This window comes from Panthera uncia, chromosome C2 (assembly GCF_023721935.1).
Source record: "Panthera uncia isolate 11264 chromosome C2, Puncia_PCG_1.0, whole genome shotgun sequence".
Taxonomy (NCBI): domain Eukaryota; kingdom Metazoa; phylum Chordata; class Mammalia; order Carnivora; family Felidae; genus Panthera; species Panthera uncia.
Window position 1 is genome coordinate 72,446,011 of NC_064810.1, and position 22,714 is coordinate 72,468,724.

The 22,714-nt window shown below is 41.0% G+C and overlaps 1 protein-coding gene across 1 annotated transcript in view; it reads left to right on the top strand.

The window, feature by feature from the left end:
* The first annotated feature begins 396 nt into the window (after positions 1-396).
* The window catches only part of LSG1 (large 60S subunit nuclear export GTPase 1), a 36,664-nt gene continuing 14,346 nt past the window's right edge, over positions 397-22,714 (top strand). Inside the window, exons 1-7 of the mRNA XM_049628379.1 lie at positions 397-546; positions 2,354-2,480; positions 8,817-8,937; positions 9,114-9,200; positions 9,747-9,833; positions 17,699-17,759; positions 18,809-18,985. Coding sequence (XP_049484336.1) covers positions 448-546; positions 2,354-2,480; positions 8,817-8,937; positions 9,114-9,200; positions 9,747-9,833; positions 17,699-17,759; positions 18,809-18,985 — 759 coding nt within the window. The 5' untranslated portion in view covers positions 397-447. The remainder of the gene's footprint in view (positions 547-2,353; positions 2,481-8,816; positions 8,938-9,113; positions 9,201-9,746; positions 9,834-17,698; positions 17,760-18,808; positions 18,986-22,714) is intronic.

Sequence of the window (22,714 nt, forward strand, 5' to 3'; positions counted from 1 at the left end):
CGAAAACCAGCGCCAGGAAACAGCGCCTCTTCGCGCGGCTGTAAGTCTCCGCCTCTTCAATGACAAAAAACAGCTGGGAGGCGGAGTTAGGACCCAGAATACGAGCGGCCATTTTTTCAGGTCTCCTAGTTCCTCGCCGGACGCTAAAGATCAACGCACGAATCTGGAAAGTACCATTCTTTTAATTCAAACATTTTATCCAAATTTGAGATATTCGCAGATATAGTCATAGAAATTCAATTATGAGGCCATTTTCACATTTATATTTTATAACAGTGGCAACGCGAGATGTACAAAGGGCAGTTTGGAGCAAGTTATTCCGTTTTCTCTTCAACTCGGGCCTCCACCACTTGGGCTCGCTTATACGTCACTTCCCGGGGTCGAGCTCTTGAATACCGGAAAACGCGCGTGCCGGGCGGAGAGTCCTGGCGCGAGTGCTGTGCCACCATGGGCCGCAGAAGAGCGCCCGATGCCGGGACTCTCGGCCGGGCCCTTATCCGCCAGAAGACTCAGCGGAGCCGTAACCACCGTCACGCCGATTCCTGGGTAACACAGAGCTTTTCCTCTCTCTAAGCCTTTCTTTCTAGTCAGGAGATCCGCCTGGGGTCAGAGGTCACAGGAACATTTTCTAGGGAAAGTGACGCCGAAGTAGGGTTTTGAAAGATGAGTTGGTGCATCGCTTCTCGGCCTTTTGGCTAAGATCAAGTGTGAAAGATGAGTTGGTGGAAGTTACTGTCAGAACGATAAGCAGTCCTTCTAGCAAGGCGCAGAGGTAGAGGCTTGAAGGGAGGGCTAGTGTGATGGTGAAGCTATTGTGAGAACTTGGAAGGATCTCGAATGCCAGGGACGTTGAGAGTTTCTGAGTAGGAAAGACAGAAAAGCTACTAATTTTGGTGTTGTTCAAAGAATGCAACAACCCCAGGAGCGGCTGCTTGCCACCAGAAATAACAAAATAACGCAGATGCTTGCTACATCCTTATTATTCCCTAAGGGTTTCGCTTTGGAAGATGAATCTCCAAAATGTGGCGAGCTGGCCTAACATTTCCCAGGGCCTGGGGATGAACATAATTTTAAGATCCTTGAAAAATGGATGAGGTAATTTGACTTGTTTGGTCAACTCATACTCCCAGGTATTTGAGATTCACTTGGTTTTCCGTAAGAACCTACGCTAAAATAAAAAATATCCCTAGTGCTAACTCCCTGCGAGCCACTCTCACACCCTCCGATTCCCATCCGTTCCCTGGGCAGAGTAAACGCATACAGGGCTCTGCAACAGTCAGCAGGTCCAAGTTACTCCGTAGATTACTGATAACTTTTAATTGATTTTGAAGGAATTTGTTGTATATCCTTTAGGAAGTGGTAAGAAGATTGAATATGAATTCTAAACTGGATTCTAATCCTTACTCTGATTTTTTCTTTTTTTTTTTGCTGGCCTGTGGCCTTAGACCACCTAATCTTTTAACCTTCAACTTTGCAATTTATTTGTACCTGTGCTGAGCATGTGGCTAGAATAGTGTTTATCAAACTCTGTATTGCTCCTGGAAATTAGTTATGTAAGTCCCATCTACTGGTTTTTTAACCCAACAGGATAGAATTCAAAATATCAGTGTATTATATGTGATGAGGTAACTCTGCTTCAGGATTCTGTCGTTTCTATTTTGCCCTACTGAATGGCACAGAATTGTATCACTCTGCGGATCACAGCATTTGGAGGACTTTGTAACATGTTAAAAAAAAAATTTTTTTTTAATGTTTGTGTATTTTTGAGAGAGAGAAAGAGAGACAGAGCATGAGCAGGGGAGGGGCAGAGAGAGAGGGAGACACAGAATCAGAAGCAGGCTCCAGGCTCTGAGCTGTCAGCACAGACAGAGCCCGACATGGAGCTCGAATTCACAAACTGCTAGATCATGACCTGAGCCAAAGTCGGACGCTTAACCAGCTGAGCCACCCAGGCACCCCTAAACATGTATTTTTTACTGTGGGTCTCCATCAGAAATTTTCTACGACATCTGCCAGGATCAGACAGTCTGGATTCAAATCCTACCTCTACCACTTATTAGCAGCAACTCTGGGCAAGTTATTTTTATTTATTCAAGACTGTTTCCTCATCAGTAAAATAGAGTTAATAAAATTTATTTCAAAAGGTTTTGAAAATGGAAAGGTTTTGAATGGAAAGTGCCTGTTAAGAGGTAAACAGATGCTCTTTTAAGTGTTAGCCAGTATTAATATTGACTCTAAAGGGCCTGACACCACTCTTAAGACCACAGAATAGTTCCTTGGGAGTGTAAAGTTTCTTCAAACGTCAGAGGCAGAAGAGAGCAGCTGTCTTATTTACCCTGTGTTTTATTCATAGTTGCACACAAGTGAGCTCAATGATGGCTACGATTGGGGTCGTCTTAATCTTCAGTCAGTAACTGAACAGAGTTCCCTCGATGACTTCCTTGCAACTGCAGAACTTGCAGGGACAGAGTTCGTAGCTGGTAAGTGGCTTATTTCTGAGTACATGGGACACTGGTCACCTTTCCATCTTTGCTGACTAGGTACAAATATGTCTGCTTGGAAGTGTTCTGTGGACCCTAGTAAACTCATAAACAGGGATGCCTGGGTGGCTCAGTCGGTTAAGTGTCCAACTTTGGCTCAGGCCATGATCTCATGGTTTGTGAGTTCAAGCCCTGCATCGGGCTCTGTGCTAATAGCTCTTCTGTCTCCATCTCTCTGCCCCTCCCCTACTGGTTCTCCCTCCCTGCCCCCCACCTCTCGAATAAACCTTTAAAAATAAAATAAACTCATAAATGAGCTGTCTTTAAGCAGAGTCCCATATCCCAGAAGAACGTGGGAATGTCTACTCAAGTAGAATCAAGCTGTGAGGTTCAGAATGTGCCACAGTTTTAAAATTAAGTCTAGGGGCACCTGGGTGGCTCAGTAGGTTGAACAACCGACTTTGGCTCAGGTCATGATCTCGCGGTCCATGAGTTCAAGCCCCGCATCGGGCTCTGTGCTGACAGCTCAGAGCCTGGAGCCTGTTTCAGATTCTGTGTCTCCCTCTCTCTGACCCTCCCCCGTTAATGCTCTGTCTCTCTCTGTCTCAAAAATAAATAAACATTAAAAAATAAATAATAAAAAATAAAATAAAATTAAGTCTAAAAACACCTTCAGATTATGTACCTCATTATATCAAAAAACTCAATCTCTTGTGGGATAAAGACCAGTCAACATGGTGGACAATACCAGCACTTTCCAGAAAATGTTGTGTTTTTTTTTTTTAAAGTTTGGTTATTTTTGAGAGAGAGAGAGAGAGAGAGAGGCAGAGTGCAAGCAGGGGAGAGTCAAAGAACGAGGGTTTTTTTTAATGTTTATTTGTTTTTGAGAGACCGAGACCGAGAGTGAGTGGGAGAGGGGCAGATCCCAGGCAGGCTCCAGGCTCTGAGCTGTCAGTACAAAGCCTGACTCGAACCCACAAACCACGAGATAATGACCTGAGCCCAAGTCAGGTGCTTAACCGATAGCTACCCAGGCACCCCCAGAAAATGTTTTCTGATACCATAGTTAGAAGCAAAATCCTGGGCCTGGTGCTGTTACTTAGGCAGTTTGAATTGTGTTTTAAAGTACTTGTTGACACAGGGTTGTGAATTATCCATGCACGTAATCTGTTTTAGTCACTGCTGTCCTTTTTTTTTTTTTTTTTTTTGGTATCTGTCTTCTAAGCACAGAGGTAGCATTATAAACTATTTCTATTGCTCTTTCATTATGATAAGTGTTATTGTGTTGTTTAGCAAATTCATTGATTTGTTTAGATGCTTTTATTGGGCTTCAGCTACTATCAGGGATTGTCTTGGCTACTGAGAGTACAATGTTGAATACGATGATTTTATTTCTGCCAACTTTTGTTTTAGGTGCTATGAAAGAAGTCTGTAGCAAACAATGGGATCACAAAAGATGTAGTTAGTATTCATTCTGTCTGAAAGAGGACTGGGGCCACTCAAGAAAAGCTCTATGCTTGGGCTGAGTCTCAAAGGGTGACACAGGTGAGATGACACAGGACAGTATACGTGAGCAGGCAGAGGACTCCAGCTAAGATGTGAGCAGCAGCTTACTTTGTTCAGAAAATGGCTAGAAGTTGGCCTTGCAGGTGCTTGAAGTACACAGACACAGGATGTGATGAGCAAACACAAGGGAGGTGGGCAAGGGTTTTATTTTATTTTATTTTTTAATGTGTATTTATCTTGAGAGAGAGCAAGTGGGGGAAAAGGAGAGAAAATCCCAAGCGGGCTCTGCACTGTCAACAGAGAGCCCGATGCAGGGTTCTAACTCAACGAATCGGGAGATCATGACCTGAGCTGAAATCAGGAGTCAGACACTTAACTGACCCAGGCGCCCCAGCAAAGGCTTTAAATATTAAAAATATTGAAAAGTAGGGCTTTTAAAGGAGTCTTTCTAGAGGCTTAAGCAGGTATGAAACATGATTCTAGATTTCATTGTTTTGAAAGGTCACTGATGGATTTTGAAGAGGAATGACTGTCCAGCAAGAAAAGCAGGCCAGACAGAAATAGTAGTAGAAAAATGGCACAAAAAATTGGAACAAGATTACTAGGGAGATGTAATAAACCAGACTTTGTGGAAGGGAGTGGAGTGAGTGAAGAAGAGTGAGGAGAGGTAGAGCCATCATTGGAGGAGAGAGAAAAAGGAGTAGAAAAAGAGGGAGGTGGGTGGGGCACCTGGGTGGCTCAGTCAGTTGAGCATCCAGTTTTGGCTCAGGTCATGATCTCATGGCCTGTGAGTTCAAGTCCCACATCAGACTCTGCTGACAACCTGGAGCCTGCTTCGGTTTCTGTCTGTCTCCCTCTCTCTCTGCCCCTCCCCCACTCATGCTCTGTCTCTCTCACTCTCAAAAATAAAATAAAAACATTTTAAAAACTGAAAAAAAAAGGATAAAGAAATCGAGTTAATGAGCGTGTTGTATTCTTTTGAGATACTTGACTATGGCAGAGAGGTTGTGTGTGTGTGTGTGTAAAAGTTATCAAGGTTAATAAACCTATGCATAGGTTATAGGGTGAGAGTGAGCAGAGAGAGGTTGAATATACATTTGGTTTGACAGGATCAAAAATTTAAAGTACATATTTCATGACCTGGTGTTTCCACTTTTCAATACTTGTCCTAGAGCAGTGATTCTCAAATTTTAGTGAGCATCACAGTTACCTAGGAAACAGATTCCTGGGCCCCTCCTCTGGAGATTCAGTAGGTGTGAGTTGAGCCTGAGAATTTGCATTTCTCAAAAGTTCCCAGATGATGCTGTATTTTAGCAATGAACACTTGGAAACAACCTAAATGTTCAATAGGTGGGAAAATGGCTAAACTGTGGTATAAACACATTGAAATACTCTGTGGCAGTTAAAAAGAATGAGGTAAGTTTCTGGATACTAAAGTGAAGGATCTCCATGACCTGTTACACTAAAAGACCCAAGTTGGGGCACCTGGGTGGCTCAGTCAGTTAAGCGTCCTGACTCTTGATTTTGACTCAGGTCATGATCTCGTAGTTCATGAGTTCGAGCCCTGCGTCGAGCACTGTGCTGATGGTGCAAAGCCTGCTTGGGATTCTCTCTCTGCCACTCCCCTGCTTGCGTGAGCTCTGTCTCTCCCTCTCCCTCTCAAAAAAAAAAAAAAAAGATGAAGTTGTGGAATAGTGCATATAGTGTGGTACCATTTACATTAAGAAAATAATATGACCAATCTGTATGTGTATGTGTGTATTAGGAAACAACTTGGACGCCCACCCATTTAATGGATAATCTCAAGGGAGGGAACCAAGTTTGTAGGGGTGGGCAGAAGGTTGGGAGTTGGCTATAGAGAATGTTTGCCTTACTTTATTTTTGAATGTTTTTACAAGGAAAGTTTATGTATTGTGTAATTAAAATTTTTAATTTTTTTTTTTTATTGTTTTATTTTTGAGAGCAAGCAGGGGAGGGGCAGAGAGACAGACACAGAATCTGAAGCAGGCTGCAGGCTCTGAGCTGTCAGCACAGAGCCCGACATGGGGCTCACCTTTGGGGGAGGGGAGAGGGACTGGAGATGAAGCCAATCATAAAGGCCAGTGATTTAATCAAGTGTGCCTACATAGTGAGCCTCCATAAACCTTTCAAATTCCATTAAAATTTCTCATTAAAATTTATTTCGTACATTTTTCTCTCTCTCCCTCTGGGCCTCTCCCCTGCTTACATTCTCTCTCTCTCTCTACAATAAAAAAATAATTTATTTTATACTTTTTCTTCCTTTCCCTTAATAATGAATGTGGAGGTGATAGAATTTTGTTTCAATTCTCTGTAGCCTGCAGACACTGCTGGACACACAGGGATAGGGATTCTTAACCAGGAAACTACATATTTCACCTGTGTGTGAACCCTGCAGATTGCATGCTAAATTTACGTGTGTGTGTGTGTGTGTGTGTGTGTGTGTGTGTGTGTGTACGCACGTGTATGTTTTTGGATTGGTTGATGATCAGTGATTTTTAAGTACATTTTCATGTGAGTTCCTGACCTAACAGAGGATTGCAGAATAATGACAAATGCTAAATGTTCTTTGGGAACTCTTTACTTTTAAAAGATGGCACAGGTAGTGCTCACTCCTTTTTTTCAGCAAATAAGGAGAAAACGTGATGTTGTGGTAACATATATTTTGTCTTCACCCCCTGATTCCTGATACAAGAGCTTCTAAAACCCTTGTTGGTAACTTCCTGAGTCAGGGGTGAGAGGAGTGTCTTTTGTTACTCATAATAATCCCCTTATAATTTATTAACTTCCTGAGTTTATGCTAATGAGGAACTAGTGGGTCCCTAGGTAGGTTCTGCGCAGGGCTGGCTGCAGTAGGAACCAACCCTGTGATTATGGGTTGCAATTTTCAGGACCTCAGAAGAGGTGCTAGAGATTGGGCTAAACACCAGTAACCAGTGATTTAATCAATTGTACCTGTGCAATAAAACCTCTATAAAAGCCCATTCAGAGACTTGGCATCTGAAGTGGAACAGTCTTGTGGGACTGAGCCTTTAAACCTGTAGAGTGTGACACTAACTCTTGATAGTGTCAGAATATGATGGAATTGTAGGACATCGAGTTGTTGTCAGAGAGTTGGAGAGCTGGTTGCTGGTGTGGAAAAATGCACCCATTTGGTGTCAGAAGTGTTGTAAGTAAAAACAGTTCAGAGACAAGTGGCTGTATTGTGTTACTTGCAGCAACCCTGAGAGCATTGCTACTGAAATCAGAAGGGATACTTGGCTTTTTTAAGGTTAGGAGGTTTGGTAGCGGGTGCAGTAGAGTAAGGAATTTTAATGTTGAGTTGGAGGGTGGTTGTACCATATGGTTTTAGCCCAATAAGGAAGGAAATGAAGCTTTGAGCTGGATGTGGGACTGGGAAAAGAGGAAAGAATCAAGAGGGTAGAGGCATGGACAGAGGTTAGACACAGCAAAGTGGGAACGTCAGGTGGGGGATCACCATTGGAAGGAGAAAGAATTACCAAATATGGGGCTAAAGGGGTGTGTGTTTTGACTTGAAGATGGCATGAATGACAGTAACGGTTGGGTGGACTGTACTCTATGTTACTGGAGTGTGCAGACCAAGGTCATAGATGGTGTTGTTAGTCTGACGGGTAGCAGGTAGCACTCTGCTTGAAGGTCAAGAGGAACACTCCTAAAGGTGTTCTGTTGTGTTTGAGTAGGACCTTCCCTTAGCAATTAGGTAAGAAGTTTAACTGGCTTCTCTCAATGGAATCCTCTGCCCATGGAGACTAGGTGGCTATGTGTGGTGAAATAGAGAGGCCGAGAGCAACTTGGGGGGATAGGGCCCTAGAGCAGGGCTCTCCGTAGTTTATACATGAACTTGACATTTATTTTATTCCTTTCAGTTGTTATACAGCATTAATTGTGGGCATTCATCATAAATATCTTACATAAATTGTAGCTGTGTAGTAGTTGACTGGTTTTAACTGGAGTGAGTCTTTTTGCTGAATCTTTGCTTCCCCACCCACTCTTATTGTCTTTAATTATTCTCTATGTGTAAAATGAGATTGGTTGTGCTGAATCTTTGTAATCCCTTCCCACTCTTACGGTTTGCTTCCTTGAAATGCATTCAGTATATGGAGTTTTATAAAATTAGTACTTGAAAAGATGGTTGACCTTTTGAAAGCTTTAGTAAAGGTTTTTTTGTTTTTTTGTTTTTTGTTTTATTTATTTATTTATTTATTTTTGAGAGAGATCAAGCAAGCAAGCACACACACAAAGGAGGCGGGCAGAGGGAGAGGGGAAGGATCTTAAGCAGGCTCCACGCCTAGTACCATGCCCAACGTGGGGCTCAATTTCAAGACCGTGAGATTGACCTGAGCCGGATGCTTAACTGACTGAGCCACCCAGGTGCCCCAAGATTTTTTCTTTCATTCCTTTTTTGGAAATTATTTATCCAAGGCTGGAGGCATCTAAATCAAGAAAGCTTAAAGGGGCACCTGGGTGGTTCAGTCGGTTAAGTGTCCGACTTCAGCTTAGGTCATGATCTCACAGTTTGTGGGCTCTGACCCTGAGTCAGGCTCTGTGCTGGCAGCTCAGAGCCTGGAGCCTGCCTCAGATTCTGTGTCTCCGCCCCTCCCCTGCATATGCTCGCTCGCTCGCTTTCTCTCTCTCTCTCTCTCTCTCTCTCTCAAAAATAAACATTTTTTTTTTTTTTAAATCAAGCTTAAATTCTGTTTTAGGTACTGTATTTTTAGTTTTGCAGGTAGTGATCAGTATTCACTATCTATGTTGTCACTTCAGTAACAGTATTTTCTTTTCTCTAAACAGAGAAGCTGAATATTAAGTTTGTGCATCCGGAGGCTAGAACTGGACTGCTGTCTTTCGAGGAGAGCCAGAGAATTAAGAAACTCCATGAAAAAAACAAACAATTCCTGAGTGTACCACGGAGGTGAGTTGAACAAGAATGTGGGACATTATAAGGCATAACAAGACCCCTGAGTATAAAATTTTTAATTTGGTGTTCTCTTTTTGCCTGTTTCCTTTTCTCAGCTGTCATTATTAAATCCAAATCCCGTTTTATTTTGGTAACTCGTGGATTGTTTTTTCCCTCTGTAATTGTTTCAGGCCAAAGTGGGACAAAAACACTAGTCCTGAAGAACTCAAACAGGCAGAGAAAGATAACTTTCTAGAATGGAGACGTCAGCTTGTCCGGTGAGTATTAGAAGATAGGAAGATTTGTCTTGAAATTCTGAGTCTGACATTTTGGTGTGTTTGCACTATTTGCATTTTGAAGGCTTGATTCTTTTAGAAGGGAAATGGTAGATTTCTTCTTATAAGTGTGGTTTCTTTGTGCAACCAGCATTGCTGGGTACTCATGCATCTTTGCCCAGAGATGGTAAATTGATTACTCTGCTCCATTCCTGGCCTTCTCTCTTTTTCATACCCTTCTGTAACCATTAGTCATCCTGGAGTTGATCACCGCTCTCTTGAGCATTCCTCCAGAAAGAGGTGCGTGGGAGAAATGTCATTTTGTGTGCTACACTTCCAGGGCTTAAATAGATTAAGTATACAATTTCAAATTTGATTTTCATATTGACTCAGTAGAAAGTATATAAAAACAATTTGATAGTATTTGTGTGCGTGTGTGGGGGTGTGTGTGTGAGCTTATTTTTTAATGCAATTAATTTGAGTGTTTATACTACTTGAAACCATCAGTTATAATCTGGCAAAGATATAAACTTTTCATTCTAAAGCCAGGCTAGAAGAGGAACAAAAGTTACTATTGACTCCATTTGAAAGAAATTTGGACTTTTGGCGCCAGCTGTGGAGGGTGATTGAGAGAAGGTAAGTTACCATTTTCTTTTTGTGTAACCAAGACATTAGTAGTATTATATTAATCATATCTGGATGTTGATAAATGCTCATAGGCTCACGGGGCGGGGTGCTCAGGGCTTAAAGTATGCAAAAAGCTATTGATAATTATTATAAAAACTGAAAATAAGATGCTGTATTTCTTTTAAAATACTGATTTTTTTTTTTCTTTTTTAGTGAACACTTTGAGAGCATGTAGGAATGGTAAATGTTTTCTGTAAGATGAGTTCTAAAGTACCTACAGTTATTTCAGCAAATGTCTGTTGAATCCTATTGGAAATATGGAAACTATGGGTGTGAACAGGAGTAGGTGTCTGACCACAAAGAGAAAATATGTTGGGCAGTGGGCATCAGGGGCACACAAAGGAATGAAGTGCAGTCTTGTCAGATGATTCAATACCCAGTAAATCCAAAGTGCTTATGATTCTTGCTGTGTTACAGATAGAAAGGCAGTGGGCTGTGTTCTTACAGAGGAAGGAGCAGCTGATAAGGATTGGGCAGAATCAAGGAGTGGTTTATTTTAATTGGAATTAGTGGTGATGGTTGCACAACTTTGTGTATATACTAAAAACCACTGAATTGCATACTTTGAAAGGGTTAATTTTACCTCAATTATAGGTAAGAGGTGGATTATACCTCAATTTTTTTTTTTTTTAAGTCATTTACATGCCTTCCCCATCCTGTTCCCTCAGGGGCAGAGACAGGGCTATTGGACTGGAATATGGGCAAGTCACAGTAACAAGGCAAATCTCTAAGTCTGAAAAAAAGTAGAAGCTTGCTGCTGGTTCCCAGGCTCTGTGCAGGCCCCTTTGATTCAGTTAGGCTTCAGTGAGGTTTGGGAAGACCCACTATGATTCTTCTGGGAACTTCTTTGGAGCAGAGTGGATCTCTCCTTCAGTGTCTCATTAGCAGTTGAAGATGTGGACTGCTGAAATGCCTGTTTTATTATTTCCAAAGAGAAATAATAAGCTTTAAAGTAATGAAACCTCACCTTGGAATACTCCCATCTGCACATTTACAGTATTGTTTTTTCTGTTTTTTTTAATTTTAGATTTTCTATTTATTATATTGTCTGTCTTTCCTCTCTGTTCCTTTTTTTTTTCCATTTATTCTGGTTTCTGACTTTTATGTAAGAGGCCTTTCTCACATGTCAAGCGATGTTTATTGCCTGTTTGTATCTAAGAATGAAGCGTTACAAAGGGGATTGACAAGACCACCTGTTTGGATGGAATTTGCCAACTGGTGACTTCACTGTATAGGACTGAACAGGGATCAGTTTTATTTTGTTGGAATACCCCAAGATGTTAGGCTCTAGGGGTGTTTTCCCTAGATCCAGTCAGTTTCTTAAAGATAAAAATTCTCTCCTATTGAGAACGTCGCTAAAGGTGGGAGTATAATGCAAGGTGTGTGGGCATGTTCACCATTGGGTATGTAGGCTTGTTTAATCCACCCTTTTTCAGTATAGCATCTCTTTCCCATCTTCTCCTGTTGCTTGAGGTTCCAATTCTGGAGACTCTTGGGTTCATTTTCTCTATTAAGAAACCCTAGCCATCTGCTATTGGAATAGGAGAATCAGGCGGTGTAACTGCCAGACTGAATGGAACAGAAGAGAAGACCTAAGAGCTCCTCACCAGATTGATGTCAGTCCCATTCTTCACCCTTGCCTCAAGGCCTTCATCTGATGCCTCTAGTCCCCAGCTCCCTCAGGGCTCTGAGGCGTGAACAGGCTTCTTGATTGTGCTACCATGTCTCAGTTGCTGCTGTTCTTTCTTTCTCTTTATCCTAACGAGCATCAGAGTTTGCTTTCGTTTTTGTAGGTTTTAAGAGGGAACAGAGGTAACCATATGTGTTCCTTCTTCCACATTTGACAGACTTTTTATGTCCCTAAATAAGCTACTGGTTTCCCCAGAGTGAGCCTGTAGCTTCAGTAGATTTACAATATTGTTCTGTTAGTTTTATTATGTTGTATTTTTCTGTTTATAAGAGAGAGTGTATTTCTAGCTCAGTATAGTTTAGATCACATGGAAGTGGATCTGAATTAACATAGAAATATTTATTTTTAATTTTTTTTTTTAACGTTTATTTATTTTTGAGACAGGGAGACACAGAGCATGAACAGGGGAGGGTCAGAGAGAGGGAGACACAGAATATGAAGCAGGCTCCAGGCTCTGAGCTGTCAGCACAGAGCCCGACGCGGGGCTAGAACTCAACGGACCGCAAGATCATGACCTCAGCCGAAGTCAGCCTCCTAACCGACTGAGCCACCCAGGAGCCCCACATAGAAATATTAATAAAGGGACTACTGCCACATTTTTTAACAGGAAATATTTATTGATGTGTTTTGCATAGCAGATGTCTCCTGTTTGGTAATAGGCTAGCTAAGCCATCTGGCTCTTTAATTTTGAGAGTCGTTATTGGAAAAGATTCGATGTATACCCTGTAATTGAAATGCAGGAAGCTGCTGGGGCACTGAGGGCAGAACACCGTATTCCAGTAAGATAAGGCATTATTGTGCTGCATGAGCCTTTTCTGGTATACAGCACTTTGCATGTGCTAATTCAGCACATGAAGCAACTGGCCTTTTTTTTTGATGTTTAGTTTATTTTTGAGAGCAAGTGTGAGTGGGGGAGGGGCAGAGAGCGAGGGAGACACAGAATCTGAAACAGGCTCCAGGCTCTGAGGTGTCAGCACAGAGCCCGACGCAGGGCTTAAGCCCATGAACCATGAGATCCACCTGAGCCAAAGTTGGACACTTAACCAACTGAGTCACCCAAGATCCCCAAAGCAAGTAGTCTCAAGTTTGTCTTTTCTTCCTAGCGTTTCTGAGCTCATTATTGTTTCTCCGTGTTTGCTGGGTGGACCTAATGTTTGTGGACCTTGCAATTTTAGTTTATTAGGTTTTGTCCATGTTTTGCAGTCATTGTTGCATTTACTGTTAAATCCTCCCAGTTTGAAAGTGGTAGCTATTACCTTAAAGAAGAAATGCTGGGACCCACTTAATTACAGAACTTAACAACAATTTGTCTTAAATTAGCAAGTCTGTGAGTTCCTTTGAATCACATTATGAAGCTGGAAATGGAACTAGTCTGAAAGAAAATGAACTGTGAGGGACACCTGGGTGGCTCAGTCCTTTAAGCATCTGATTCCTGATTTCGACTCAGGTCATGATTTCTCCCTGTTCGTGAGTTCGAGCCCTGCATTGGGCTATGAGTGCAGAGCCTGTTTGGGATTCTCTCTCTCTCTCTCTCTCTCTCTCTCTCTCTCTCTCTCTCTCTCCCTCTCTCCCTCCCTCTCTCCCTCCCTCTCTCCCTCTCTCCCTTCTCATCCCCCTCATGCACGCATGTGCACACTCTTTCTCTCTCAAATAAACTTAGAAAGAAAGAAAGAAAATGCACTTTGATTGTCAAAGCCCTGCCTTATATGATAAGCTTGACTTAATACATTTCCTCAATGTCCAGCCTAGTTACATAAGCATTACCTCAGAACAGGCCAACCAGACATGGATTTTTAGGAGACTGCCGTATATCTGCAGCTTATTTCCTTCCTTCCTTTCTTCCTTTCTTCCTTCCTTTAAATCCAAGTTAGTTAACATATAGTGTAATAATGGTTTCAGGAGTAGAATTTAGTGATTCATCACTTACTTATAACACCCAGTATTCATCCCAAACAGTGCCCCCCTCAGTGCCCATCACCCATTTAGGCCATCCCCCTGCCCAACACCCTTCCAGCAACCTTCCGTTGTTTTCTGTATTTTAAGAGTCCCATATGGTTTGCCTCCCTGTTATTTTTCCTTCCCTTCCCCTATGTTCATCTGTTTTGTTTCATAAATTCCACATCTGAGTGAAATCATATGATAGCTATCTTTTCTGTGACTTAGTTCGCTTAGCATAATACATTCTAGTTCTGTCCACGTTGTTGCAAATAGCAAGATTTCTTTCTTTTTGATCACTGAGTAATATTCCAGTGTGTGTCACACACATAGGTATACCGCATCTTTTTTCATTCATCAGTCATGGACATTTGGGCTCTTTCCATAATTTGGCTATGGTTGATAGCAGTGTTATAAACATTGGAGGGGGGTGCATGTGCCCCTTCGAATATGCATTTTTGTATCCTTTGGATAAATACCTAGTAGTGCAATTGCTGGGTCATAGGGGAGCTCTGTTTTTAATTTTTTGAGGAACCTCTCCCTACGGTTCTCCAGAGTGGTTGCACCAGTTTGCATTCCCACCATCAGTGCAAAAGTGTTTCCCTTCTCCACAGCCTCACCAACATCTGTTGTTTCCTGAGTTGTTCATTTTAGCCATTCTGACAGGTGTGAGGTGGTATCTCAGTGTGGTTTTGATTTGTATTTCCCTGATAATGAGTGATGTTGAGCATTTTTTTCGTGTGTCTGTTAGCCATCCAGATGTCTTCTTTGGAAAATTGTTTGTGTCTTTGGTCCATTTCTTCCCTAGGTTATTTGCTTTTTGGGTGTTGAGTTTGATAAGTTCTTTATAGATTTTGGATACTAATCCTTTATCTGATATGTCATTTGCACCTATCTTCTCCCTTTCTGTCAGTTGCCTTTTAGTTTTGTTGATTGTTTCCTTTGCTGTGCAGAAGCTTTTTATCTTAATGAGGTCCCAGTAGTTCATTTTCATTTTTGCTTTTGTTTCCCTTGCCTCTGGAGACCTGTCTAGTAAGAAGTTGCTGTGGTCGAGATTAAAGAGGCTTTTGCCTGCTTTCTCCTCTACGATTTTGATGGCTTCCTGTCATACGTTTTGGTCTTTCATCCATTTTGAGTTTGTTTTTGTGTATGGTGTAAGAAAGTGGTCCAGGTTCATTTTTTTTGCATGTCGCTGTCCAGTTTTCCCAGCCCCATTTGCTGAAGAGACTGTCTTTATTCTGTTGGATATTCTTTCCTGCTTGGTAGAAGATTAGTTGGACATACATTTGTGGGTCCATTTCTGGGTTCTCTATTCTGTTCCATTGATTTGTGTCTGTTTTGTGACAGCACCATAGTGTCTTTGATGATTGCAGTTTTGGTACACAACCTAACCTTACGCCTAAAAGAGGTGGAAAAAGAACAGCAAATAACGCCCAAAAACAGCACAAGAAGGGAAATAATAAAGATTAAAGCAGAAATCAATGATAATGAAATTAAAAAAAAAATAAACAGATCAACGAAACTAGGAGCTGGGTCTTTGAAAGAATTAACAAAATTGATAAACCTCTAGCCAGATTGATCAAAAAGAAAAAGGAAAGGAGCCAAATAAATAAAATCACGATTGAAAGAGGAGAGATCACAACCAACACCGCAGAAATACAAACAATAATAAGAGAATATTATGAGCAGTTATACGCCAACAAGTTGGGCAATCTGGAAGAAATGGATAAATTCCTAGAAACATATAAACTACCAAAACTGGAACAGGAAGAAATAGAAAATTGGAACAGACCCATAACCAGTAAAGAAATTGAATCAGTAATAAAAAATCTCCCACAAACAAGAGTCCAGGGCCAGATGGTTTTCCAGGGGAATTCTACCAAACATTTAAAGGATAGTTACTACCTATTCTTTTGAAGCTGTTCCAAAAAATAGAAGTGGAAGGAAAACTTCCAAATTCATTCTGTGAGACCAGCATTACCTTGATTCCAAAACCAGACAAAGACCCCACTAAAAAGGAGAACTACAGACCCAATTTCCCTGATGAACACGGATGCAAAAATTCTCAACAAGATACTAGCAAATCAAATCCAACAATACGTTGAAAAAAAAAATTACCATGATCAAGTGGGATTTATTTCTGGGCTATAGGGGTGGTTCAGTATTCCCAAATCAATCAGTGTGATACATCACATTAATAAAAGAAAGGATAAGAACCACATGATCCTCTCAGTAGATGCAGAAAAAGAATTTGACGAAATACGGCATCCTTTCTTGATAAAAAATTTCAAGAAAGTAGGTATAGAAGGAACATACGTCAACATCATAAAGGCCGTATATGAAAGACCACAGCTGATCTCATCCTTAATGGGAAAAACTGAGAGCTTTCCCCCCAAGGTCAGGAACATGACCGGGATGTCCAATCTCACCACTGCTGTTCAACACAGGACTGGAAGTTCTGGCCTCAGCAATCAGACAACAAAAAGAAAAGGCATTCGTATTGACAAAAAAGAAGTTAAACTTTAACTCTTTGCAAACAACATGATACTCCACTTTTGGAAAACCCAAAAGACGCCACAAAAAAACTGCTAGAACTGATTGATAAATTCAGCAAAGTCACAGGATATAAGCTCAATGTACACAAATTGGTTGCATGTCTTCTATACTCTAATAATGAAGCAGCAGAAAGTGAAATCAAGGAATCAGTCCCATTTACAGTTGCACCAAAAAGACCTAGGAATAAAATACATAGGAATAAACCAAAGAGGTAAAAGATCTGTACGCTGAAAACAAAGCTTATGAAAGAAATTGAAGAGGACACAAAGAAATGGAAAAACATTTCATATGCTCATGGATTAGAGGAACAAATGTTAAAATGTCTATACTAACCAAAGCAATCGACACATTCAGTGCAATCCCTATCAAAATACCACCAGCATTCTTCACAGAGCTAGAACAAACAATTCTAAAATTTGTATGGAACCATCTATCTCTTCCTCCCCCACTTGCACTCTGTCTCTCTCTCAAAAATAAATGAAGATTAAAAATAAATGGGGCGCCTGGGTGGCTGAGTCAGTTGAGCATCTAACTTCGGCTCAGGTCATGATCTCACAGTTTGTGGGCTCAAGCCCTGTGTCAGGCTCTGTGCTGACAGCTTGGAGCCTGGAGCCTACTTCAGATTCTGTGTCTCCCTCTCTCTCTGTTCGTCCCCTGCCTGCACTCTGTCTCTGTCTCTCTCTCTCAAAAATAAATAAAGTTTAAAAAAAAAATTTAAATTTGTATGAAACCAGAAGAGATCCCGAATAGCCAAAGTAATGTTGAAAAAGAAAACCAAAGCTGGAAGGATCACAATTCCAGACTTATTTCCTTCCAGTGGCAGTTGCGGCTCCCCCTTAGAGCATCTTTCCTAGCCACAGAGGCAGGATAGAAGGGTGATCCTCCCAGGGAAGTGAGATACTTACTCTTGTAGTGCTAGGGTGCTGTAGTCCCCACTACATTTGTGAGGGCTTTAAGGAGCTTGTATCAGCTACAGAAGGTTCTCTTACTACTACATCTTCTATGTGACAGAAGTTGGACTCATCATTCCTGCTTCAGTGTGGCATCTTAAGTTGATATTTTCCTGTTTTGTATTTGTGCCATTTAAACACATTGTTGGAACTGATGGATGATGATTTGCTGGATGTATGCTTTCTCTTGTCAGCCCTGGGTTTTAAAAACTTACAGGCTTTGATAGTGGCTGCTGTCAGCAAGTGATTTATTAGTTTTCTTTTGAGGTCTTAACGCCAGTGTGGATTAGGTACTGAGTATGCAGTAGACCTCATCTTGGATTGAAGTATTTGGAATACTCTTTTGCCTCACCAGGAGAGTTTACTAGAGGATCCAGTTGAAGTTTTAGCAATGAAACATCATCAGGGTCTTCTCGGACATAAAATAGCAAGAGAATGTTATGATTACAGGCATGTTCTCTGGTCCAGACAAAGTTCCCTTCAAGCTCCATCAGGAGTAGCTGGTGACCTTAGACAAGTTACTTAACTGTCCTAAGCTTCAGTTTCCTCATAAATAAACGGGATAATTATACCTTAAAACGATTAATGTGCCAAGTGCTAATATATGGACAGTGTTTGCTATTATTATTATGTGGTCATGTTTCACTTCACAATGATTGGAGTATCTCATATTTCTTTTTCAGTGATATCGTGGTCCAAATAGTAGATGCTCGAAACCCACTCCTGTTTAGATGTGAGGACTTGGTAAGTAAAGTGTGACAAAATTCAAATGTGCAGTCCTCGGAGCTGCGGTGGGAGGACGGCCTCACTGACAGCAGTAACTGTAGGCAAGCGTTCTGTTCCCTCCTCTAGCTTCAAGTAGGCCCCCTCTCCTCCCAGGGTCGGGCGCTTACACACTGCTGCTGTTTAGACAGGTGTTTTCCTTCTAAAACAATTATTTTCATCTGCAGGAAGGGACAAACACATGAACTCTCTAGCTTTTAGTTTAGAGGCCAATTTGTTAATAGATATTTGCCAGTGTTTCTCATTTTTTAAGAGACATCGGTTTAAATAACATTGTACTTTTTAGTCCTATCTTACCCATCCTGTCATGTTCTCTCTCCTCACACCTTACTACCTGCTGTGATATTTTACAGTGAACTGTTTGTAAAACACCACAGGTAGTAATAATTAAGGAGTGAAGATTACATGAAAGAATGTAACACAGGCTTTGAATTAGTATAACACTGTACACATGTGAAGTATTCCTATTTGTGTTTGAGGACCATGATAGTAATAGTACAGGATATTTTTAAATCCATTGGTGAGAGACAAAAATCTCATTTGTGAAACTCTTGTGAAGTCACACTCTGGTGTGTTCCCTAATGAAGAGCTGTGTTTGGGAATTAATATCAATTAATCGAGTCTTGTTTTTCTTTTAGTCCCTGCTGGCTGACAAATCTAGCTCTGCAGTTCTTTAACTGTGTAAAAGAAACACTTCGGCAGTATCAGAGAGAGGAACAACAGTATTTAAAGTGGAAAGATCTATTACCCTTCAGGAGGACAGGAGAGCATTTCATTTTACCCTTTCCAATTTTTTATGTTGAGGGTACTTCTGAGTGTATGTGACCTACCTTTGTCAGAGCTTACTGGAAGGATCATTAGAATGTAGCAGGATAAAAACTCTTTAAATTAGGGTTGACTTAAAACTAGGGGCAGTAAAAACTTTTAGTCGTACTTGGGGGTCTTCAGTATAATTTGCCCAATATTTACTTGTTTGAAGAGGCCTTTCTAAATACCTTTGTCTTGCCCAGGAATGTTACGTGAAAGAAATAGATGACAGTAAGGAAAATGTCATTCTGATAAATAAGGCAGACTTGCTGACTGCTGAGCAGCGGAGTGCCTGGGCCACATACTTTGAAAAAGAAAATGTGAAGATTATCTTCTGGTCGGCTTTGGCTGGAGCCATTCAACTGATTGGGGACTCTGAGGTAACCTGAGGGCTTTTTCAGGTTGGGTTTCTGGGAGGAAGATTTCAGTTTCTGGTTAGTAAGCTTTGGGTTTGTTTGTTTGTTTGTTTGTTTGTTTGAAGTTTTGTGGGAATTCAGGGATTTTTGTTGGTTCCCTAAATGCTCTGATAGTAGGATGAGCTATACTATAGAAAAATGAGTCACAAGGTTGCTTTCTCTGGTTGTCAAATAGTCTGACATCTCTGGGGCTCTGTGTTACACACTGACACTAGCTAGAATTTTTAATTCTTTTAGATTTTCGGCAGGAAGTTGAATAGGAAGTTTCATAATGACTTTAATAATAGTTTTTAACAGGAGGCGGCGACAACCAAAGCCTGTACCTCTACTTCTCAGGACTTGATTAGAATCTCTTTTGACATTGTTTTCAAAACGAAATGAAGTAATCCTAAAGCTATACCGTGTTCTCTTTTAACCCAAATTTTACAGAAACAATTTGGGGGTGGGGTGGTGGCGTGAATGTGTGTGTGTTTTAAGTTTATTTATTTTGAGAGAGAGAGCGAGCGTGCACAAGCAGGGTAGAGGCAGAGAGAGAGGATCCCAAGCACAGAGCCCGATGTGAGACTCGAACCCACAAACTGCGAGGTTATAACCTGAGCTGAAGGCAGATGCTTAACTCACTGAGCTTCAGGCGCCCTGTGTGCTTGTTTTAAGTAATCTCTACACCCAATCTCCACCCATCGTAGGGCTTGAACTCACAGATCGAGTCACATGCTCCACCAACTGAGCCAGCCAGGTGCCCCTGGGGTTTGTTTTTTAATAAAAAATATAACTAATAACTAATAATAACTATGAAATGAAATTAGTAGTAGAATCTTAGATCTGGAAGAGACCTAAAGTAATATTTTTTTTCCTAGCCTTCTCCTTTTATCTCTGTCAACCATGTATTAACTTGTGTGTTGAGCTGGGTATCAGTGAATATAATACCCTCTCCTGATGAGTTTATAGGTTAGCTCACCTCCATGGCAAACAGTCATATAATCTCTCTGTGACTACATTAAATGACAGAGACCTGGTAGCTCACTGTTCCTGACTTCATTTAGAACGTTCTTCAGGATTGTCAACGTGGCTCAGTTGGTCCAGCTCTTGATTTCAGCTCAGGTCATGATCCCAGGGTCATGGGATCCACCCCTACACCCCACTTGCTCGCGCATGCACACACACAGTCTCTCTCAATAAAAAATAAAAAATAAAAATGTTAAAGAAAGAAAGTTTTTCAGTTTAGTGAAGCTAAGTTGGCCTCCCTAACCCTTGATCTAAGGACTCTTCCTTTGTCCCCTTAGTTCTCTCTTCTGCAAACTGTATGTATTTTCTGCCTTTCTATTCATTATGGACACAATATCTGGGGCACTCTTCATCTCAAGTGCCTGTTTGCCTGTGTCAGGATAACATTAAAATTGGTGGCACCTAATTGAATATGTTATTCTAGATATGGTTTGCCCAGGATGTATACAGAGAGACTATTAACTTCTTGTAATCAGGATACTCCTAGTAATTCAGAGTTTTTGTTAATTCACCCGTTTCAAAGGAGCTATATTATGGTCTTGGCTAATTTAACCTGTGAACAACCAAATCCCTGAAATATCTTTTAGAAATGAGAAGACTTAATGCAAATCTCGCCCCATATTTACATATGGAAAAAGTTTTTGTGTTTGTGGTTGTTTGTTTTTGAGAGAGAGCGCGCACGAGCACAAGTGAGGGAGGGGCAGAGAGAGGGGGCGGACAGAGGATCCAAATTGGGCCCTACACTGACAGCAGCAAGCCCAGTGCGGGGCTCAAACTCACAAACCATGAGATCATGACCTGAGCTGAATTCAGATGTTCAACCAAGTGAGCCACTCAGGCTCAACTTAGGACAGTATTGTTCCTCTGAAATATTGTTAGTATTTGGGGCTAAGGTAGAGAATTCATTTTGGTTGTGCAATTTGCTTTTCTCTCCTTCTAGCTTTGAATCTGCAGATGTTGTGTGTTTGTGCTTCTGTATATTCTTTCCAGTCATTGATGTTAAACAGGTCAGAACCAAGGGGAGAGCTCTGTAACCTTTTGTGAACTTACTAAGCACTTGGTACTAATAAGCATTCTGATGTGATGAATATAGATGTGTTTGCAAGGATAGAACAGTAAGGAGCATTCTGTTGTTACTATTGTTAATAAAAACTAACCCATAAAAAGTTTATTCTGTGCCAGGCACCACTATCCTAAGCACTTTGTATATTTTATTCATTTAATCTTCTCAACAGTAAATGTAAGTGCTTATTATCCTCAGGTAGTCTGGCTTCCTAATTTGTCCTCTTAACCATTATTTCTGTTTCACCTCTTTCCTGGAAGCCAGCATCTTACTGAAGGTTTTTGTTGTTGTATTTTTAAATTACCAAAAATGAAAAAAGGATTAGTTTCTAAAATCTGTAGTCTTCCCTGAACTGTTACCAAGTAGTACGTTCCACTTTTTTACATAATCTGTTCTCAGGAAACCCTTGTTGCCTCCTGTTGATGACTATCTTTTTAGGGCTCACCAGCTGCCTTGTGGACTTACTCCCATATCCAACTCTGAGTTAACAGTGTGTGGTTATGGAAGATATTCTTTCTTCCTTCTTAAGTTAGCCATCATTTACTCCTCCCAAGTCTTCTGAAGTCTCTGATGTTTTTCTTGATTTCTCAAGACCAATAACTAACTACTGTTGTGATGTATCAGTAATCACATCTGTCATTTGAGTATCAAACATGAACTTACTAGAAATAGTTTGATAATCACTGTACTCGCCTATCTGAAGCTTGGTTCTTCCTTTACAGTTGTTTAACCCCTTCTTATTTGAAAGAGCATGACAGTTTTCAAGCCGAGTACCTTAGTTTTTTCTTGGCCATCTGTTAAATTGCACTGTTTTCCTAAGAAATTGGCTTTCCCCTTATTTTTATTTTACTATAACTGCCACAAAGTCCTTCTGTTGTCCTTCTCATTTTTCCTGAACCTAAACTGCTTCTCGTTTTAGGTGGGGTCTTTTTTAAAAGTCTTTATTTATTTATTTTGAGAGAGAGAGAGAGTGCATGTGCATTGGGCGGGGCAGAGAGAGAAATTCCCAAGCAGGCTCTGCACTGTCACCGCAGAGCCCGATATACAAACCCACAAACCAACTGAGCCATCGAGGTGCCCCTGGTTCACATTATTGTTACTTGTTTCTTTCATATTTTGAAATGATCCAGAAGAGTTCACGGTGAAGACACACCATCTTCTTTACACTCATTGTTCATTTCTCATAGAAATTGCTCCCAGTTCTGTAGTTCTGTTATAAGCCATACTGTTTTGTTGTGGGTTGTTTTTTTTTTTTAAGTTTTGTTTTTTGTTTTTTTTTTTTTTTTTGAGAGAGAGAACATGAGCAGGGGAGGGCCAAAGAGCGAGAGAGTGTGAGAGAGAGAGAGAGAGAGAGAATGAGAGAGAGAGAGAATCCCAAGCAGGCCCTGCACTGTCAACACAGAGCCCAATGTGGGGCTCAAACCCACGAATCATGAGATCATAGAGTTGAATGCTTAACCAACTGAGCCACATAGGCACCCTCATGCTGTTTCTTTTTGACTCACCAGGCTTGACTGTGAAATCATGCCTATTTTCTGTGATGGTTTATGTCACTACTTTCCTAAAATTTAGGATACCTGTTTAACTCCCTGTGTCCTCTTCTGTGACGATTGCTCATTCTAACA